The sequence below is a fragment of the Babylonia areolata genome, chromosome 6, assembly GCF_041734735.1.
Source record: "Babylonia areolata isolate BAREFJ2019XMU chromosome 6, ASM4173473v1, whole genome shotgun sequence".
NCBI lineage: Eukaryota > Metazoa > Mollusca > Gastropoda > Neogastropoda > Buccinidae > Babylonia > Babylonia areolata.
The window spans coordinates 15,516,357-15,536,250 of NC_134881.1; the positions used below are offsets into that span (position 1 = coordinate 15,516,357).

At 41.4% G+C, this 19,894-nt stretch overlaps 1 protein-coding gene across 1 annotated transcript in view; it reads right to left on the minus strand.

Moving 5' to 3' along the window:
• Positions 1 to 14,448: 14,448 nt before the first annotated feature.
• LOC143282780 (uncharacterized) overlaps positions 14,449 to 19,894 on the minus strand; it is a 70,510-nt gene continuing 65,064 nt past the window's right edge. The window contains exons 3-4 of the mRNA XM_076588545.1: positions 19,363 to 19,622; positions 14,449 to 17,988 (exon numbers count right to left, since the gene is read on the minus strand). Coding sequence (XP_076444660.1) covers positions 17,953 to 17,988; positions 19,363 to 19,622 — 296 coding nt within the window. The 3' untranslated portion in view covers positions 14,449 to 17,952. The remainder of the gene's footprint in view (positions 17,989 to 19,362; positions 19,623 to 19,894) is intronic.

A 19,894-nucleotide genomic window follows, 5' to 3' on the forward strand; every position in this document is an offset into this window, starting at 1 on the left:
TGAAAAAAAGCAACAACAAAAAAGGGACATAATATCAGACAACGAAAATAACAAACCTACCATAAATTATCAATTCCTGCAATGAGGCCTACAGAAACACTGCAATGAAGTACACAGGGTCTTAGTGTTTCCCAGAATGTACATGCTTTTATGAGAAAAAAAGAAAAGAAAAAAGAAGACAATTTACATTCATCATCATCACATCTTGTCGATGACAAAAATGAACTTAGTTTTGATAAAAAAAAAAAACAAACCCAAAAAAACAACAAAAACAAAACAAAAACAAAAAACAAAAAAACCCAAAAGACACTTGTACCAATCTGTGTATATATTTTACAGACTTAAACATGACTTCAAGGTAGAGTTAGGCTGTTGAGCACTACCAAAGTTCTGTGTTGCTGTTTTACATTGGTCGAGTAGTTTTTCCTGAGATTTGAGACAAGTGTAAAATAACTTTCATATTCAGTTTGTACACTTCTTGGAACAGTCCAGTAATAATATCTGATCAGTGTTTGTATTGGAAATCAAACTGTGAATGTGTTGATTTTAGTCCACTGATTTCATTCACAGAGTTCTAAATCTTGTGGAACATCTTAGGCCTAAGCAGTTAGGCTTTTTGTTTTGATAGATATTTTGAAGATGATATTTGTCATTTTTCTTGTGTAAACAGACTGCACAGTATGAACGACTTCGGACTATGGAGCCAGGAAAGAAAATTCCTATGTTCATACACACTGCACGTAACTGATTTGATCCAAGATTTGAATTATGATTACTGGTTGAAGAAGCTATGAGAACAGAGACAGTTGTTTGATGTAACTCATTGTTCACTTTAAAAAATAGTACTTGGACATGGCAGAGACCTCTTTGTGTCACACCACTCAGTACAGTAACTACCATCTTGGATGTTTGTTTTTGTTTTGGTTTTTTCCTTTGTCTGCACAAATGCTTTCTTTTCTTTCTTTTTCTTTTTTTGCTAAGGGAAAGTGGGGAGGGAAAGGTTAATTTGTTTGTGGATATTTTCCCCCATAGATGGGTGGACTTAAAAAAAAAAGATCTCAGGACACAAAAAGACAGAGAAGGGGATTAGTGTATACTCTATTTTGTTCTGGTCTCTCTCCATCTTTGTCTCTCTCTCTTTCTTTCTCTTTGTCCGCTCCTTCTTTCCCTTCTTCCCTCCCTGTCTGTGCGGTTGGAATGCATTACACTACCAGACTGGCTGCTTCAGATAAAATGTGTGATGGATAAAATTGTTGGATCTGAGTGCCACTGATCTTGTGCATATGAGTGCATGACCTCTGGTATTTCCCCACCAGTGCGGTGAACTAGTTTTTTCTGTCACCAGTTAATTCCCTGACTTAAGAAAGTTTCTTCTTCTGTCTTTCTGTCTTTCTTTTTCATTCATGTGCAGTTCCTTCCTCTCAGAGTCACAAATAATCTTTAGTTGGGGATGTAAAGTAGGGAAAGCAGTCATCTCAGAATATATTGTGTAGTGCTGACACCATCAGTTTTCCATCATCTTCACAGGGTTAGTCGTCGTTCTTGCTGATGTATTTTGACTTTGTGTCATGCCCTTGTGGTAAGTCTGAGGTAAGCATCGGGTTGTTTACCTGATTGAAAATATGCTTTATTGTTGTTGTTTTTGTGTGTGGTTTTTGTTGGTTTTTTTTTGTAAAGCAGCTGAAGTTAGTTGAGTGCCAGAAAACTTTTCTCACCTTAAAAACTGATGGAGTTGTGATGGCAACCAGTTTTCTTGCCTTGTCTTTTGTCAGTCTTTATCAAAGCCACAGCTAAGTTACAAAAAGAGAATCAAAACGCAAGTTTTCATTATTACCAAAAAATGTATATGCAATCATTGATTTGTTGGTGATCAAGAATTCCCTAAGCTATGATGCACGCATGCATGCACAGACACAATTCTTCCCCACTCCCACCCCACACACGCATACTTACTCAGGTAACCATGCACATGTACACGCACACAGACACACACACACACACTCATTGAAGAAATGAGATCTGTTTGAGCCATCTGACCAAATCAGTGCCCAGCAATTCGAGATCACACATCTTCAGCAAAAAAACAACAACGACGTTTTGTGACACGATTTCCCAATCAATAACTAATTCTGCAAGCATTGCCAGCTTTGCGCGCGCTCTTGCGTTTTGAGTTCCCCCACCCACCCCACTATCCCTCCCTCCACCCCCACCCTCCCTCCAACCACTCTCTCTTTCTCTTCTTTCTCTCTCTTTCTCATTCTTTGACGTGAAGAGCGCATTCAGCAGGTGACGAGGTTATTGTTGCATCCGTTATCTGAACAGAAGTTGTCAGTATTTTTACATCACAAGCTTTATCCCCAGTTTGAAAGGCCGGATCCCGCCGCAGGTGCTTGTCGGCAGGTGCTGAGCTGAGGGGGATCTCCACGTGACGTAAGTAAACTTCTCCCAGTGTTGGCACAGGACCGGCGGGTCTCTTTGATTACTCGTGGAAGACGTGTGTTAGACGGCGGATACTGAGAAATGTTATCAGTCTCTGGTTTCCTTCCCCGGGAGATTTAGAAAAAGGAAAAAATCTTATAATTGTTAGGGCTTCTTAGCGTGTAGCTTTTTATTTTCTGGGTGCTTCCTGTCCGTTTTTTGTTTAAAAGGAAACGTTAATCTACGTTTGTCCATCCCCCCATCCCCCCTTCGCTCTCTCTCTCTCTGTCTCTCGAGACACACAGAGTGGGGAAAGGTAGGCCAAAGGTAAACACAAAAACAACCAAAAAAAAAAAAAAAAAAAAAAAAAGCGAAACAAATGAAAAACACAGCTCGTGTTGACATGTAAGGCTTCAGGAACACTTAACTGTTCAATATAACTTACAGTAACTCAGTTTGGAGTGTTCTCGATCAAATTTTATTTAATTGAAAACCTTTTCTCTTCTTCTTTTTTAATATTTATTTCATTTTATTTATGTATTTATTTTTAATAATTGAAACGGTGTTTTGTTTTCGAACTAAAATAATTCACAACCTAATGACAAGTTGATGTCACACACACGCACACACACACACACACACAGAGAGTGGTCAGTAAGTTACGGGATTTTCTTCCGTTCATTTCGGTTGGGTGTCAACTGAACCATGGAACACCAGAAAGAAAAAAAAAAGTTTCTTTTCAGCTGAAACCCAGAACACAATTACGGGCCAGAAAAAAAACTAAACAAAACAAAACACACACACACAAAACAAAAAAGAAAAAAACACGTCAGACGGTTGCAGGCTCGACAAAGGCGACCTTTAGACACAACAGTGACACTCGTACAAAACATTCGACGAACAATGGTAAAAATATATGGTTGCTTTTTTTTTTCTTTCGCCCCTCCCCCCCCCCCCCCCCCCAGCCCCGCTCCCCCATCCTCCCTCAACGTACGACAAAGTTTGAAGAAGTCTAGAGAACGGAATGAATGTAATGGATTTTGGAGCCCCGAACCATGCATCCCTTTACAAGAAAATGAAGACCGTTTTTTTTTTTTTTTTGTTTTTTTTTCACATAGAAAGTATTTGCAAAGTTTTGACGCGTGTTCGCGCTTTAAAGTCAGTCTTTGCGACAATCCTGTTTCAGTTGCGAGCACGCATACGTGTGTTTGTGTGTGTGTGTGTGTGTGTGTGTAATGCGCGCGCGCGCAGGTGTGTATGGTGCCTATGTGTGTGTGCGTGTGTGTGTGTGTGTGTGTGTGGTAATCGTTAACGTTGACATTTTCTCAAGCGGTATAGAAATCAAAGCCTGGAAGGTGAGTGATAACGGAAAACAAGCCGTCACCTCTCTGAAGACAGTAACAGTGCAAAAGACGAAAGTGATGGTCGAATTCGAGTAACTTTTCAATAAAACGTTCATGTTTTCAATGCTTCAGAATTGTGACACGGATGCAACACGTCATGAAAAAAAAATGTCACTTATGACGAAATTTGATGAATGACGTAGAGCGTCTCCCTGTCTTTGTGTCAGCCAGACAGCGAAAACTGATGTTACATGGAAAAGGAAATGACGGCTGTAGAGTTGGTCGATCGAGCTTGCAAAAAAAAAAAAAAAAAAAAAAAAAAAAAAATCGGCGTTCCTGTCTTTGATATCCGTTTACGTTTTTTTTATGTTCAATTTGGACGAACTGACGTAGTTTTCAATCAAATAACAAGATCAGTTGGCCTTGAAAAAAACCCCCAAACAAACAAAGAAAAAAAAAAACAACAACCCAAAAATCACCGAGGAACTTTCGAGAGATGGGTGACGGAAGGGACAACAACAACAAGAATAAGACACACACACACACAAAAGAACTGACAACATCTGAGAACGTACAGGAAAGCCGTTCGCAGAGACCCAGGTTTTGTTCTACTTGATCAAATCAAAGCTGGTCATGAGAGACTATATAATTTCCATTTTCACGATTATTTGAGAAGGCAAGACAATGACAGAATCAATTTGTTTTCCTGACGTGCAAAGACGCATGCACGCGGACATACTTTGTCACACAAGACACACGGATTTAAAAGTCTATACATACATACATACATATAGAAAGGCCCGAGCAACATCCGCTGCCACAAAATCACCCACTCACTTGTGTCCCACATGTGGGCGAACCTTCAGGGTCCGGATTGGCCTCTTCAGTCACCTCCGGACACCCACAGCCACCGATCTTCCATCTGATTTCTGAAGCCATGGTCATCTTCGATTCCGAACGATGAACATCATATATATATATATATATATATATATATATATATGTGTGTGTGTGTGTGTGTGTCTCTGTGTGTGTGTGTGTGTGTGTGTGTGTGTGTGGAGAGAGAGAGAGAGAGAGAGAGAGAGAGAGCGCTTCCACCAACGATCACTTGAGTACTAGTGTACCTATCTGGCGAACACACGACCGAATGGTTAAAGCGGACAAACAAGATAAACAAAAAACATCCATAAACTTTTTATTTTTGAAAAAGTCCTTTCAATATGAACCGTAGAATGTGGTACAAGGTTGTGTCGTGTTTTAACTAGCCATTTTAAAACAGTTTTTGTTGTTATGTTGTTGTTGTGTTTTTGTGTGTGTATAGGTTATCAATATCATTGTACTGGTCTTTTTGACATTGTTCCTTTTTTTCTACATTTTTTTTTTTTAGGAGTGTGTTTTGTTAACAATGGATTCGTAACAATAAACGCTTTTATTGTTCTGTTGAATTTCTGATGATAGTTCAGAGAGTTGCTAGCTGCAATTTGGGCAGATTATACAAGTTTTCACTTCAAATGGGGGGGAGGGATTAAAAGGATACCGATTACCATAACATTTGCACCGCATTAGCAGAATGTTTATGATACAGAAAAACAACAATAAAACCGCTGGGTTATCGTAGTGATTTTGAGGTATCTTATTTTCAACCCCATTTTCCAAAATAGTCTTCTTATGCAGGTCAGTCTGACTGCTGCTCACTGCACATATAAGCCTACCGTTTCTGATGTGGGAAGCTGGTGTACATTTAATGCCAGTTTTGAAAACGAGCGCTCACTAGTGCTAAAAGTCACTGCATATTGTGCTTTTGTTTCTCGTTTTGAGATCCACCAGGTCTGTCTGTCTGTCTCTTCCTCTTCTCTCTCTCTCTCTCATTTCATTATTTCTTCTTTACTTTCTTCACTCTCGCTCCCTCCCCCTCCCTCTTTTCCTCTCTTCTGGTGTGAATTTTCCCGCTTTATTATTTTTTTTCTTGTGCTTTTCTTTTTATTATGAACCCCGGGGCTGGGTGAAAAAAAAAAAGCGTTCTTGTTATTATGCTTATCAATATCCTTGAAAAAATTTTTTTCGTTCGTCCGCTCGTTCGTTCGCACGTGCGGTTTTATTTTTCTCTCTCTCTCTCGCTTTTTTTTTCTTGCTTTTCTTCTCAGTTATTATTCTTGCCCAGAGGCCCGGATGTACGCAAGTAGTTTGTGCTTACTCCTTTAATCGTAAAATAAAATTTCGTTCGTTAGTTCTCTCTCTCTCTCTCTCTCTCTCTCTCTCTCTCTCTCTCTTTGTGTGCTTCTGTCTCTCTCTTCAGTCTGCTGTTTAAATAAGCCATAATAACATCTCATCAAGGTTTAGTTTCATGTGACAGCTGCATACCAGACTGTCTAATGTTCTGCCCCGTCCGCCTGATAATATCGATAATTCTATAATCTGGTCCTGTTTGTGCTCGTGCTGATGAGTCACCGATGGCGAGATGTAACGAAGTGTCATTTTATTTAATTTAATTCGTACCGCCAACTGATGATGTCGCCATGGCTCCTTTTTCATAGCAACAACTGACATTCTACGACGAAGAAAATCGCAATGTTAATATACGTTCTGACCTTCAGTGTCAAAGAACACCTAGCCGGAAAACAAACATTAAAATCATCTTTCATTTTTTACACTTGGTTTCCGTTTGCTTGATATATCCCTGGTCAAGTCAAACGCTTCTGTCTAAACCCACTGTCTAAAAATACATGGATAGCTCATTGGCCAGGAAAGCTGAAGCCAACTGGACGCCACATTGTTTCTCGTATCCGGCCATCAGTCCGTTGACAAGTCCTCTGCTAAGTGGTGGTAGTTTCTTTACTGTAACCGTGTATCTTCGATGAAATTGTGTTACGCTTGCCCCCACGGCATGCTAAATGTTGTGTCTTGATTGAAATATACAAATGATTTATATACCAAAGTTATTACAGGAAAACAGTGCAGTGACACGTGACGCAAACTTGCAGTGGAGACACACAGAGGAATGTCAGCTGAACTAACGCCGCGAGGAAGTGAAAGCTTGCCGTGAAGCCAGCTGATCGCTCGGCTACACATATGAAGTCACCGCTTCGCGCTATACTGACACGAGAAGCAAAATGGCTGATTGAACACTTCCGCTGGCTTCAGTTAGCAAAGGGGTTCAAAGAAGGCATGCGCTATCCATGTATTTTTAGAACAGTGGTCTAAACCCGAGTGTGGTGCGTGGCACTCATTGACTAAAAACGACCCCCAAAAGAATTCGAACCACCCCGGTCAAAGGAAAAAAAAAACCCAACAGAAAACACACACACACCCTCCCCCCCAAAAAAAAAAAAACCAAACAGGAAAAATCATCGTGCTCTATAGAACTGTCTGAGCGTGCAGCCTGACAGTTTTCTGTCCGTTCATGTGGGGGTGTAGTTGTCATGGTTCTTGTCTCGTACTGCATTTGTAATAATAATAAAACGTAGGCTTACACAGCGCAGTTCCCCCATCTCAGATGGGGTTCACCGCGCTTTACAATAAAATATATAAATTTAAGATTAAATGTCGTAAAATATGTATAAAGTCAACACAGTTTTACATGACATTGGCTGAGATATACATTATGTAAGACTAAATGACATAAAATGGAAATCAACACAGGCGCCATCACAGTCTCAAATCGCACAGGTGCATATCACAACAAAACAAAGCACATCAGATTAACCATGTTTGATTGTGCATTCCAGTTTCAGTTTCAACGAGGTGTCAAAAGCGTTAGGACTAATCCACCCGTACACGTAAAACATCTGCTAAAAGGGAGCACATGCCCGAACTATATCTATATACATATATATATGTATATATACATACATATGATATAATATACATATATGTATATATATACCCAACACTCTGGTCTGGCCATTGAAAACTAAGCACAGGTTTAGAGAAAACACTGACGTAAAATAAGACAAAACAGATAAAAGTAATAAATGTATAAGTAACTACATAAAAAAAAGTTAGATAAAAGGAAAATGATTTAAATCAGTAATGAAAATGAGCCATATTTAGTGAACTCAAGTCAACCATATACGTACACGTGCATACATACAGATGCGTGCACACGCAGAGACACTCTCACACCTAAGCACGCAAGTGCGCGTGGGCACGTAGGCACGCACACATACACAACTTGACGCGCACGCACCAATGTGCAGCACAGACATCCAGGTCCAGTTTTCCATCGACGCGCATGCAGGTCCCACACTCCGCATACAAACACACACACGAACATGTGTTAACAAGAACACACACACGCGCGCGCGCGCGCGCACACACACACACACACACACAGAATAGCATATACACAATATGACGTTTCACCGATGCACAAAGCGGAATTACTCACGCGGGTTTCATGGTGCTTTTCAGATTTCCGAGTGTCCACCCCAGCCCTTTGAGAGAGCCAGATTGAATTAATTTGTTTTAGTCTTCCTGTAATGGGTTGTATGACTGGGTGTGAAACAAGACTTTTTGTTTGTTTTAGTCTTCCTGTAATGCGTTGCATAACTGGGTGTGAAACAGACTTTTTGTTTTGTTTGTTTTAGTCTTCCTGTAATGGGTTGTATAACTCGGTGTGAAACAGACTTTTTGTTTGTTTTAGTCTTCCTGTAATGCGTTGCATAACTGGGTGTGAAACAGACTTTTTGTTTGTTTTAGTCTTCCTGTAATGGGTTGTATAACTGGGTGTGAAACAGACTTTTTGTTTTGTTTGTTTTAGTCTTCCTGTAATGGGCTGAAAACTGGGTGTGAAACAGACTTTTTGTTTGTTTTAGTCTTCCTGTAATGCGTTGCATAACTGGGTGTGGAACAGACTCTTTGTTTTGTTTGTTTTAGTCTTCCTGTAATGGGTTGTATAACTGGGTGTGAAACAGACTTTTTGTTTGTTTTAGTCTTCCTGTAATGCGTTGCATAACTGGGTGTGAAACAGACTTTGTTTTGTTTGTTTTAGTCTTCCTGTAATGCGTTGCATAACTGGGTGTGAAACAGACTTTTTGTTTGTTTTAGTCTTCCTGTAATGGGTTGTATAACTGGGTGTGAAACATACTTTTTGTTTTGTTTGTTTTAGTCTTCCTGTAATGCGTTGCATAACTGGGTGTGAAACAGACTTTTTGTTTTGTTTGTTTTAGTCTTCCTGTAATGGGTTGTATAACTGGGTGTGAAACAGACTTTTTGTTTGTTTTAGTCTTCCTGTAATGCGTTGCACAACTGGGTGTGAAACAGACTTTGTTTTGTTTGTTTTAGTCTTCCTGTAATGGGTTGTATAACTGGGTGTGAAGCAGACTTTTGGTTTGTTTTAGTCTTCCTGTAATGGGTTGCGCGAAGAGCTGGTTGGTTCAGAGGCACACGTGTGAGGTGTCCAAACCACTTGATCCTCTGTTGTTCCATGTGTTGTTGTACTGGTTTTGTTCCCACCATGTCTCGTATCACCTCATTCCTGATCTTGTCTCTCCTGGTCTTGTTCACTGCTTTTCTCAAGCATTTCATTTCACAGGTGACCAATTTTCTCTCGAGGGCTTTTGTTAAGGATCATTTCTAGCACTGGTATGTGAGCGTTGGTAGGTAAATGGCATTGATGAGTTTCGCCTTGGTGCTCATGGGGATGCTGGGATGTTTCAAGAGAGGGGCGAGTTGGAAGCGGACTGCGTTGGCTTTCTGGCATCTGGTCTCTATTTCTCTAATTTGCCGCTTTCAGTGAAGATGCTGCCCAGGTATTTGAATTCGCTTGCTTGCTTCAACTGGGTTCCATTGATGCTGATGTCCAATTTTTCTGGTCTCCTACTGACGGTCATGACCTCGGTCTAACTGACGCTGATCTTCATGTTGTAGTTCTCGCAGCTTGTGTTGAGCTGGTCTTCGGGCATACACCACCAAATACTCTAGCTGGAGAGCCAGAGGAAGACCAAGACGGCGCTGGAGCGACTCAGTGGCAGACACCCTCAGAGCCCACGAGATGTCTCTCCTCCAGGCCACTCGCCTTGCTGCAGACAGACAACTATATCTCCACGCGACGCCCACCGGTACAAGCGGAAGGAAAAAGTAAAGTAAGTAAGTAAGTAAGTAATGGGTTGCATAACTCAGTGTGAAACAGACTTCTTTCTTTTCAACGGTTTGAAAGGACATGAAGAGGAAAAGAAAAGAAGTCAGTCAGACGAACTCACCCCATGAGTAAAGGAATGCGAAACTTCATGGGGCTGTTGCTCGTTTTGTTTCTTTCTTAGGAGGCGTCAATGCGTTCGGGCAAATCCATACACTCCACGCCACATTTGCTAGGCAGATGCCTGACCGGCAGCATAATCCAACGTACTTATTTAGGTCTTGAGCGCATGCATATATATTTGTATACCTATTGCATTTCTTCCAAAGAATTTTGCCAGAGGACAACACTCATTTCCATGGGTTCTTTTTCAGTCCACTCGATGCTTACTACACAGGGGACTTAGGTTTATCGTGTTATCCGAATGACTTCGACGCTCTGCTTGATATTTTAGTCAAAACTTGGGAGAAAGGGCAAGATAGGGACTGGAACCCAGACCCACACGGACACTGTATTGACAGACAGGCGTCACAACCATTTGACCACCTTCCTCACTGTGTGAGAACGTGTTTTTGTGTTTCACTCTCTTCAAACCCACACCTCTTGGTCCGTCTCCTCCTTTGTGGGTGCTCCTGTCCGAAGGGTCCTGTAATCCAAGGTCAAGTCTTGTGGATTCCCTTGGTTTCTGGGGTCCAACAGGTAGACACTGCACACAGAGGGCTTAGCTAGCTGTGTTCGTGAGTGTCAGGTGGACACGGCCGGTCACATCAGACATGTCTCAATCTATTACACAGAAGAGGAGACGTTTTATCTCGGAATATCTTAAAAACGAAATGCTGACTGCAGAGCTGTTGTATTATTATCGTTCATTTTGATTAGTTCGCTGTTAACGCACCGTTATCAATTGAAACCACAATGCGTCATATTTTCATGTTCGGTCACCTGTATTTTTCGCTGTTCGTGTCTTGTTTTGTGTTTGTTTGCTTTGAGGTATGTGGTTTTCGTTTGGAGTCCGTTCACCTGTTGCTGTACATGTTGTGGTCAGGTTAATTAACCGGTGCTGACAGGTGTTCGTGGCATATCAGCGGAATCATGTGATTCCCTTCGCCGAGGACTGGAGTGACCCAGACATCGTCAGGTATTTTCAAACAAAAACAACAGCAGAAACAAACAAACAACAACAGCAAAACAACAGAAACCAACACACAAACAAGAAAACAACAACAAAAAACAACGAATTCTGACGTTTTGTGCAATGCTGTTACTTTTTTTTCCTTTGGTGTGTGAATTCTTCCTCGTATTTTTTTCACCAGTAAAGCATCGCAGTGCCATGAAGAGGACTATTAGTTTTCATGTCAATGATATGTCATGTGCTGAAAACATTGTACACGTTTACTATTGAAGGGTCATGACATTTCCGGGTTTTTTTTTTTTTTTTTTTTTTTCTTTTTTTTTGTGTGACTTAACTTTTAACTGTTTTTATCTTAAAAAAAAAAATCAACAACACATTTTGGGCAGTTCAGGTCAATGAATGATTTTCAGGTACGCAATACATTGGTGCTTCTGCCAAAGATAAAACAAGGCTCGTTTATGTCAGAAAATGGTTCTCTGACTGTACACTCTGACTCTCTACCCTTAACGCTGAAATTTCTGTGCACTGAATGGCTTAAAAGAAAACAACAAAGATTAACATATGTGCAAGTGTGGCCGAGATGCAACCCTTGAAAGTTTCTTTCCATCTTCACGCTATGCATCAGCATGCTTCTTAGATTGAAACTGATTAACGTGAGAATGATGTATACAGTTAACTCCACTTGGGCATCTGGCTTAGTGGCACTGTTATAACAATTGTACGAAATCATTTCGGGCTAGTTTCTCCTGGTGTGGACAAATAAATAACTGTCATTAGTGACAACCAAGTTAAATCGATCTCTTAGTCAAAGAAGGCTACTCACTTGCGTAGCTTTCGTCGGCGATCCGGCCAGCTTCTTCAGCGCAACTGCTGGGCAGAGAAGTAGCAGGTGTGAGCATCGCCGTGAGCGAACTCACGACAATGCGACTTGACGAGTGAGGAGTGCTGTCATTAGTATTTCTCAGCAAGCGTGGCAAGCAGTCATTGTCGAAACAGTAGACGATGATGTAACCGCATTTCACTATTGCAGTCTGCTTCACAAGGATTGACATGCATGCAAGATTCAAATCATTTTCATATATAGAAGACGAGAAAACGGAGAAGAAAATGGAAAAAAAAAGACTGAATGATAAGAGAATCGGGGTACAGTTGACAGATTTTGATGTCGTTGCTGTTCTTTATTAAACGAAAAGCATGTGCACATTCAGACGGCACGAACAACACGGCACCCATGCTGAAACAGAAAGATGCAGCTCATGACGATTTCGTCTGGTAGTTTGTTTGTTACACTAGTCCGGGTTTAGCATCGACATCTCCACTTAGGGTGATCAGTTTCAGTTTCTCAATGAGGCGTCACTGCGTTCGGACACATCCATATACGCTACACCACATCTGCTAGGCAGATGCCTGAGAGCAGCATAACCCAACGCGCTTGTCAGGCTTTCATTGCATGCATATATATTTGCATTCTTATCACTTTTTACATAATTTTGACAGAGGACAACACTCTCGTTGCCATGGGTTATTTTTCAGTGCACCAAGTGCCTGCTGCACACGGGACCTCGGTTTATCGCCTCATCTGAAAGACTAGACGCTCAGTTTGATTTTCCAGTCCAACTCGGGAGAGAGGGCGAGAGCGGGATTCGAACGCACACCCTCACGGACTCTGTATCGGCAGCTGAGCGTCTTAACCATTCTGTCACCTTCCTCCTCGGGTGAATTGTCGATGGGGATGAGCACCCCGAGAGTGAGGAAGGTGGCTGACTGACACCCACCATGTAGGCAGCCCGGTATGATGGACAACGAAAATAGCCGTTCTCATTTTGGGGTGTTTCTGCCGATAGAAGTAACCAGGGACTCGTCTCGTATGTGTAGAAACCCCCCCCCCCCCCACTCCCCTCTTAAATAACAACAACAACAATAAAAACAAAAAACAAAACCCACAACAATAATAAAAGCAACAACAACGAAAAGACAAAACAAACCCAACCAACCAACCAAACAACCCCCCCCCCAAAAAAAAAAAAACCCACAAAAAAACCCACAAAAATCACCACCACCACCAACACCACCAACAAAAAAAAATTTTATCTTTCAAGGTTTTCCTGTGATCCTTCTTGTTCCAGATTTTTTTGTTTGTTGTTGTTGTTGTTGAAAGTATCACCCGAGTTCATTTCTGACAGTGCGAGGGGATAGAACAATGCGAATCTTTTCTCAGCTTCTGTCCACTTACCTTTCTTTCTGCTACGAAAATAGGATCAGTTCCAGCCTTGCCTGTTCCTTTCTCGTGTCCTTTTTGTTTCCAACGAAAAAAGCGAGTAATCCGATTTTTTTTTCATTCTTTTTTTTTTTTTTTTTTTTTTTTTTTTCATTCTCTTCTGATTACTTTCTTCATTTATTTTGTTTCCTTGGTTTCGCTTTGATTGTTTCTTCCTGCACGCGAAGCCCCGTCCTCAAATGAACTGAAAACAAGATCGAAGAGTCTGGCAGAACACTAAACCTGAATGAACTTGTGTATTGCTTTGTGCGAGTTTGTGTGCACTCGTTTCGTTGATTTATTTCTAGTCTGTTCATCTGAGAAGATGAGTGATAAGAAACTGTAGGGAGAGCTGGACAGTAGTACAAGGTCTTCAGAGAAGAAGCCCCCCTCAGTCAAGTGTTCCGGCCCTTAACTCCTTACACTCTAGGGGGGGCCGGGCCGCACCCAGGTCATGACACCTGGATGCCCCTGTATTGCCGCCTTTTCGTTTTTTCTTTTTTTTTTTTTTTTTCTCTGGTCCTCAGCAGGCTCGAACCCACGCCTCCAAGGTGGTCGCCACTTCATAACTGAGTCACCTTTTCTGGCAGACGTTTTAACCACTGAGCCATCGTACGCCTAGATTGAGTAGGGAATTCCTCCTCGACCAGATCCAGCTGGAGCTCTTTTTCTGATATTAGACTGAAAATAAATGGTATTATTAATACTATTATTACTATTTGTTGGATTATTATCATTTCTATCATGATGATGATGATTGTTATTATTAATTAGAAATCGTAATTTCTGTATCGCAAGGCATGTGTGTGTGTGTGTGTGTGTGTGTGTGTGTGTGTGTACATTGATGTTCTTCAGGTTGAAGAAAAGTCTTTCCACTGAAAGCGATATGACGATATGCGTGTGTGTGTGTGTGTGTGTGTGTGTGTGTGTGTGTGTGTGTGGTGTGTGTGTGTGTGTGTGTGTGTGTGTGTGTGTGTGTGTGTGTGGAGAGAGAGAGAGAGAGAGAGAGAGAGAGAGAGAGAGGGGATGGTGCTAACTCGCACATGTTTGTCTGGGCGAATGCGAAAGAGATTTAGAAAGGGAATGATAAACTCCAAGGAAAAGCATTCAACATCTCTTTCTGTCTGTCTGTCTGTCTCTCTCTCTGAAACACACGTGCACACAGGTCTTGCCGAGAGAAAACGACAGAAAACAGAAGAATCACCACCAAGCAAATTTGTTTATCTTCCTTCGTATCTTTTATTTTGTTTCCCAACTGTGTCTTTAATAAAAACACACGTTTCTGATTTTGAACTTCATCCATGATAATGTAAAACACATACAGTGCACTTATCAAACATGTGGTGTGTGTTTTTTGCTGATCTGCAATACATCTCACTTTGAAAAAGAAAAGAAGATACAATTGAAATCAATCATTACATTGGTGGTCAATACACATTTGAAGGCGGATGGGAAAAAGGGTTGAACATAAAGTAATAGAAATTGCTGGACATGTGGAGCATTCTATGATTTACAGTAAGGGTTATTCTTTGTTTTATGTCTTACTTTACTGGAATAGAAACGAACGATCTTCTGCACGTTAGAGCAAAGCTTAGCAAGTGTATGACAAGTTGCACAAAGCACATTTTTCATAATTGAAAAGAAAAGCGAAAAAAACATCCTTCCATATCTAACTCCGCTATGACGGGCTTGATTGTTATTGAAACAAAAGTAATCTTAACGATACCGCTCGTCAGTCAGCCATAATTATCCTCACTTTTTCCATTTACATGATGTAAGTTTAGTTCCATTAATTTTGTACTGCAATATTCTCACGCCTTCACACAGTTAACGAGCACAATCGTCATGACAGTTATGGTCACAGCGATATGTAAAAATGGACAAAACGTCAATTCTAAAGACGGTCATCGTAGGAATGTAAGTATACCTACCACAAAGCGTGAACACAGTAGCATGCCACCTTGTCTGAACCCGAACTTGCTGTTCTCCAACCCAAAACCAGAACGTTCAGCTTTTAGCAGCGCGATTTACCTGGGTGTTCATAGCTTTTCGATTTAGTTGATTACTCGTTTAGCTATCAACAAGGTCGGTAAGAAAGAACTAAAGACAACAAAATGAAGTGCATCTTTCTTCATCTTTGTTCTTTTTTTCTTCTCATCATTTTTGTCAGTCCAACATAAAACCCACTCGAAAAATCCACTGACAACAGCAATGATAACAACAACATTAGCAGAAAGAACAATGATAAATGAATTGATTAAATAAAACAGTGATAACAACAACATTAGCAGAAAGAACAATGACAAATGAATTGATTAAATAAAACATCTTTAAAAGAAACGAAAACAAAACAAAACAAAACAAAAAACCCCAGTCCAAATTAGCTGTTGATTGATTTAGTGTGATGTTCCTTTATCGAGAACAGAGGTCAGGCAGTCAGGAATCCCTCTCCCCTTCCGTACCAAACTGTGCCCCCTCAGTGTGAGGAAAGGATTTTTGAATTTAATTGTCAGTAACATGTTGTTTTATTTATTGTGCTCATATTATTCGCTCACTTATTTGTCCCGTTTGCGTTATTTCACCATACCTTTTACACCACCTGTATGATTCAGCGGAGTGGGGGATCCATATTTCCACATTTAATGGACATTTTCAGTCAGCCTGCGCTGCAAGCGTATCATGGAAGAAAATGGTATTCAGCGTATTTTGTTAGTGATCCTTTATATGGTTTAGGTCAGCAGTGGGATCAAGCGTTACAAAATCAGGTAACTGTTTTCCCCCCTATGAAAATGACTGCAAGAGTTCATCTTTATTCAGAATACAACTGCTGGCAAGATGGCAATTATTTGGAAGCTCTCTCTCTCTCTACACGTCCTCCTTGAAATTAAGCTATGTGGACACGACAGGAGGCTCTGAGTGTGCTTGAGCATGTGTGTGTCAGTGAGCATGAGAAACAGAGAGAGAGCGAGAGGGAGAGTTGGGGGGTGGGGTGTGGGGTGGTGGGGGTGGTGGTGGTGGTGGTGGTGGTGGCATGAGACTTGGTGCACGTGGAGGTGTAACGAAGTGAACCAGTTACATCATGTCTGCTCCAAATAGTATTTACAAATAGGCTCCAGTATCCAAGAAAACAGATAATCAAAAAATGTAATAGCACAACACACGTGACCCTTGAACATTTGGCGACAAAACCCTCCCCAAAAAAGCAACAAAAAACAAACAAAATGAAAAAGAAACCCAAAACAAACCAAACAAGAACCCCCCCCCCAAAAAAAAAAACAAAAAAACCAACAACGAAAAACCCAACAACTTGGCAATGTATTCCAACACAGATTGATCAACTTTCCCGATACATTTTCAAACAAAGTGTGACCGAACTTGCACCACAGACACCAGTGCATTTTGTAATTTTGAATTGAAATGCATTGCTTTACATAAAGTGTTTGCACAAAAAAGAACCAAGTACAGCTAGGAATGGGAATGTGCTATGGCAGATATAATAATATCTGTTCCGATGTCAACAGAATCACTCTTCTCTTCCTCTCTATGCACCCCGCAGATCGCTTGGGTTTAAACATTTTTTTTACACTGTATAGTCATCAACCACCACAACAAATACCTCCCCTCCCCCCCGATCTCTCCCTCTCTCTCCCTCTCTTATCTATTCTCAAAGAAAAAGTGGCGTCTTTCCAGTAGCTTTTGCACATTGCGAAATACTGTTGACAGTGAAAATAGCAGACACACAAATCGATTCACAATCAGATGCAATCAGAAATTAGCGGCATTTATTTTTTTTTGAACTAACAACCCCCTCTCTCACCCCCCCCCACCCCTCCACAAGAATGGATATAAGAAAACCGAAGAAAAGGTAGATGGAAGAAAAATAATACGCAAACAAAAATTTACTTCGCGATCTTTTCCCACAGAGCGTTAAAACGAATGTAAACAATCACTTGAGTGGTGAGATCGGAAAGGGAAGACGCAAAGAGGAAAACAAGGAAAATTGAACATATTTCTTCCTTCCTTTCTTTCTTCCTTTCTTTCTTTCTCCTTCTTCAATACGACATAGAAAGAACACAATTCAGTAAATCCAGAAGAACTGTATCGTAAAGCTGAACCATGATTCAAGCTGACTGCATGCGCAAAATGTGTACTATTTTGTGTGACCGAACCTGAAGTGTACAAACACAAACACAAACACACACGCACGCACACGGAGAGAGCTCTCATTCACACGCCAGCATCCCCATTCTCTGGCACAATTCTGATCACAGACACAAAAAAAGTCGATAAAAAGCATTTCAAAACCAAAACGAACAAGTGCGCTGAAGCAAGTCAACGAACTGAAGTCAATACAGACGCAGTTTCAGAAGAAAACAGTGGCTTGTGGTTTTCTGATCGCATTCAAAGACTCAGCATTTATTAAGTTGTTTGGTGAAGAGGCCTTAAAACAGCTATTGCAGAGGACTAAAAATTCCAAGTCGACGTTTTTTTGTTTCTGTTTTTTTTTTTTTTATAAACTGAACATGATTCATCGATGTTCTTCCAGTTTCCCCGTACGATATAGCTGCGTCCATAACGACAACTTGTACCTCAGGCAGCATGGCGGATTCAGATGACGAAGGAAGTTCCGTTTTTAGCTTTTTCTGTTGTTGCTGTTGATTGATTGGTTTCTTCAGACGAAGCGCGGTCGTCCAGCGCATTTGAGCGCCATCTGTTTCCGCTGACGTCATGGCAGCGCATCGTTCTCTCTTTGCAACGTCCTCTGCAACAAAGTGAAAGAGAGAGAGAGATGACGGTACATTCAAATGTCATCTATATCAGCTCTCACACCTAATAAATTTACGTGTACAACGCGTTCTGCTAACATGAGATGTGCATTTCTGGAGGTGATCCCAGGTTTACGGCCTTACCTCGCATTGTTAAAGGGGTGGAGAGAGAGAGAGAGAGAGAGAGAGAGAGAGAGAGAGAGTGTGTGTGTGTGTGTGTGTGTGTGTGTGTGTGTGTGTGTGTGTGTGTGTGTGTGTGTGTGTGTGTGTGTGTGTGTGTGTGTGAGCTGGAATACTTGCAATTCAGATTCATTATTCCAGTAACTACCTCCTAAAGCACGAAAAAGACTGGCAGAAAAAAACAACAATTAAAAACAAACAAACAAAAAACAACAACAAAAAACAAACAAAACAACAACAACAGAAAAGACTATTCTTAGCCTGACATTGCACACTTTACACTTCTCCCTATTTGCCAGACGGTGTTTTGTAGCAGAAAAATAACACCACGCTTATTTCCTTTTTTTTTCTTTTTCCCCCCCCTTTTTGCAAAGATTGGAAGAAGGGATAAAATGGCCGTTTTGCCAACGAGAATTGTATTTTACACATCTACACCTCCCTTCATCTCTCTGGCTCAGTATGACTGTAGGTAGGTATACTTTTCTCCTGACACTGAATCGTCGTTTTCCCTGGACATGAGAAAGAAACACTCAGCAGAAATAGGGAAGAACGAGAGAAGATTGAAAAAAAAAAAAGAAAAGAAAAGAAAATTGAGATCTGGGGATGTGTATGAATACATAAAGGAAACCACCACTGTTGATGAAGTAAAACACGACTGATAGTAAAGTGGCTGCGGGCTGTCTGCTCAATATGCTTGAAAGAGACAGACAGATGCGCGAGCGGAGCACGCACCTGCACCTACACCCACCCACCCACGCACCCAAGCACACACACACACACACACAGACACAAAACTGTGGAGAAGAGAAAGAGACAGGGACCAGAGAGGGAGAGACAGAGACAAAGAAACAAGAGAGAGAGACAGAGGCAGAGACACACACACACACACACACAGACAGAGACAAAGACAGAGGGACACACAGAGACAGAGAAACAGAGAGGCAGAGACAAAGAAACAGAGAAAAAACAGAGAAAGGGATAGAGAGACAGACAGACAGACAAACCGAGAGAGAGAGAGAGAGAGAGGGACAGAGATACAGAGACAGAGAGAGACAGAGAAACACAGTGCGAGACAAGAGAGAGACAAGAGAGAAACACAGAAGAGAGACAAAACCTACACAGACACAAGAGACAGAGAGACAAAAGAAACAGAGACAAAGAGACACGAACACAAGAGCCCGGAGCCTCACCAAGGTCCTTAGCAAAGCTGACAGACGACTGACGGACGGGGAGGGAGGAGGAGGAGGAGGGGCCAGCCCGTTATACTCGGCCAGGTCTCCGTCATAGGACGAGGAGTCCAGGTGGTCTTCCGCAGACTGGTCCTCGGGAACGACGTCCTCGCGGCTGTCCAGTGAAGGAGCGAACAGCGGGCTGTTCCGCATCAGAAGCTGCCTCAGGATACTGGGGGCTGGGGCCACGTCCATGGAAGGATCGGACCTCTTGCCGTTACCTGCAAGATCGTTAGTAGTTGTTTTATTATTATTATTTTTGTGTGTGTTCTTCTTCTTCTTCCTCTTCTTCTTCTTCTTCTTCTTCTTCTTCTTCTTCTTCTTCTTCTTTGTTCGTGGGCTGCTGCAACTCCCACGTTCACTCGTATGTGCATGAGTGGACTTTTACATGCATGACCTTTTTTTTTTTTTAACCCTGCCATGTACTGAGGCAGCCGTTCTCTGTTTTCGGGGATACTTTTTTGTTTTTTTAGTTCAGTTTCAGATTCTCAAG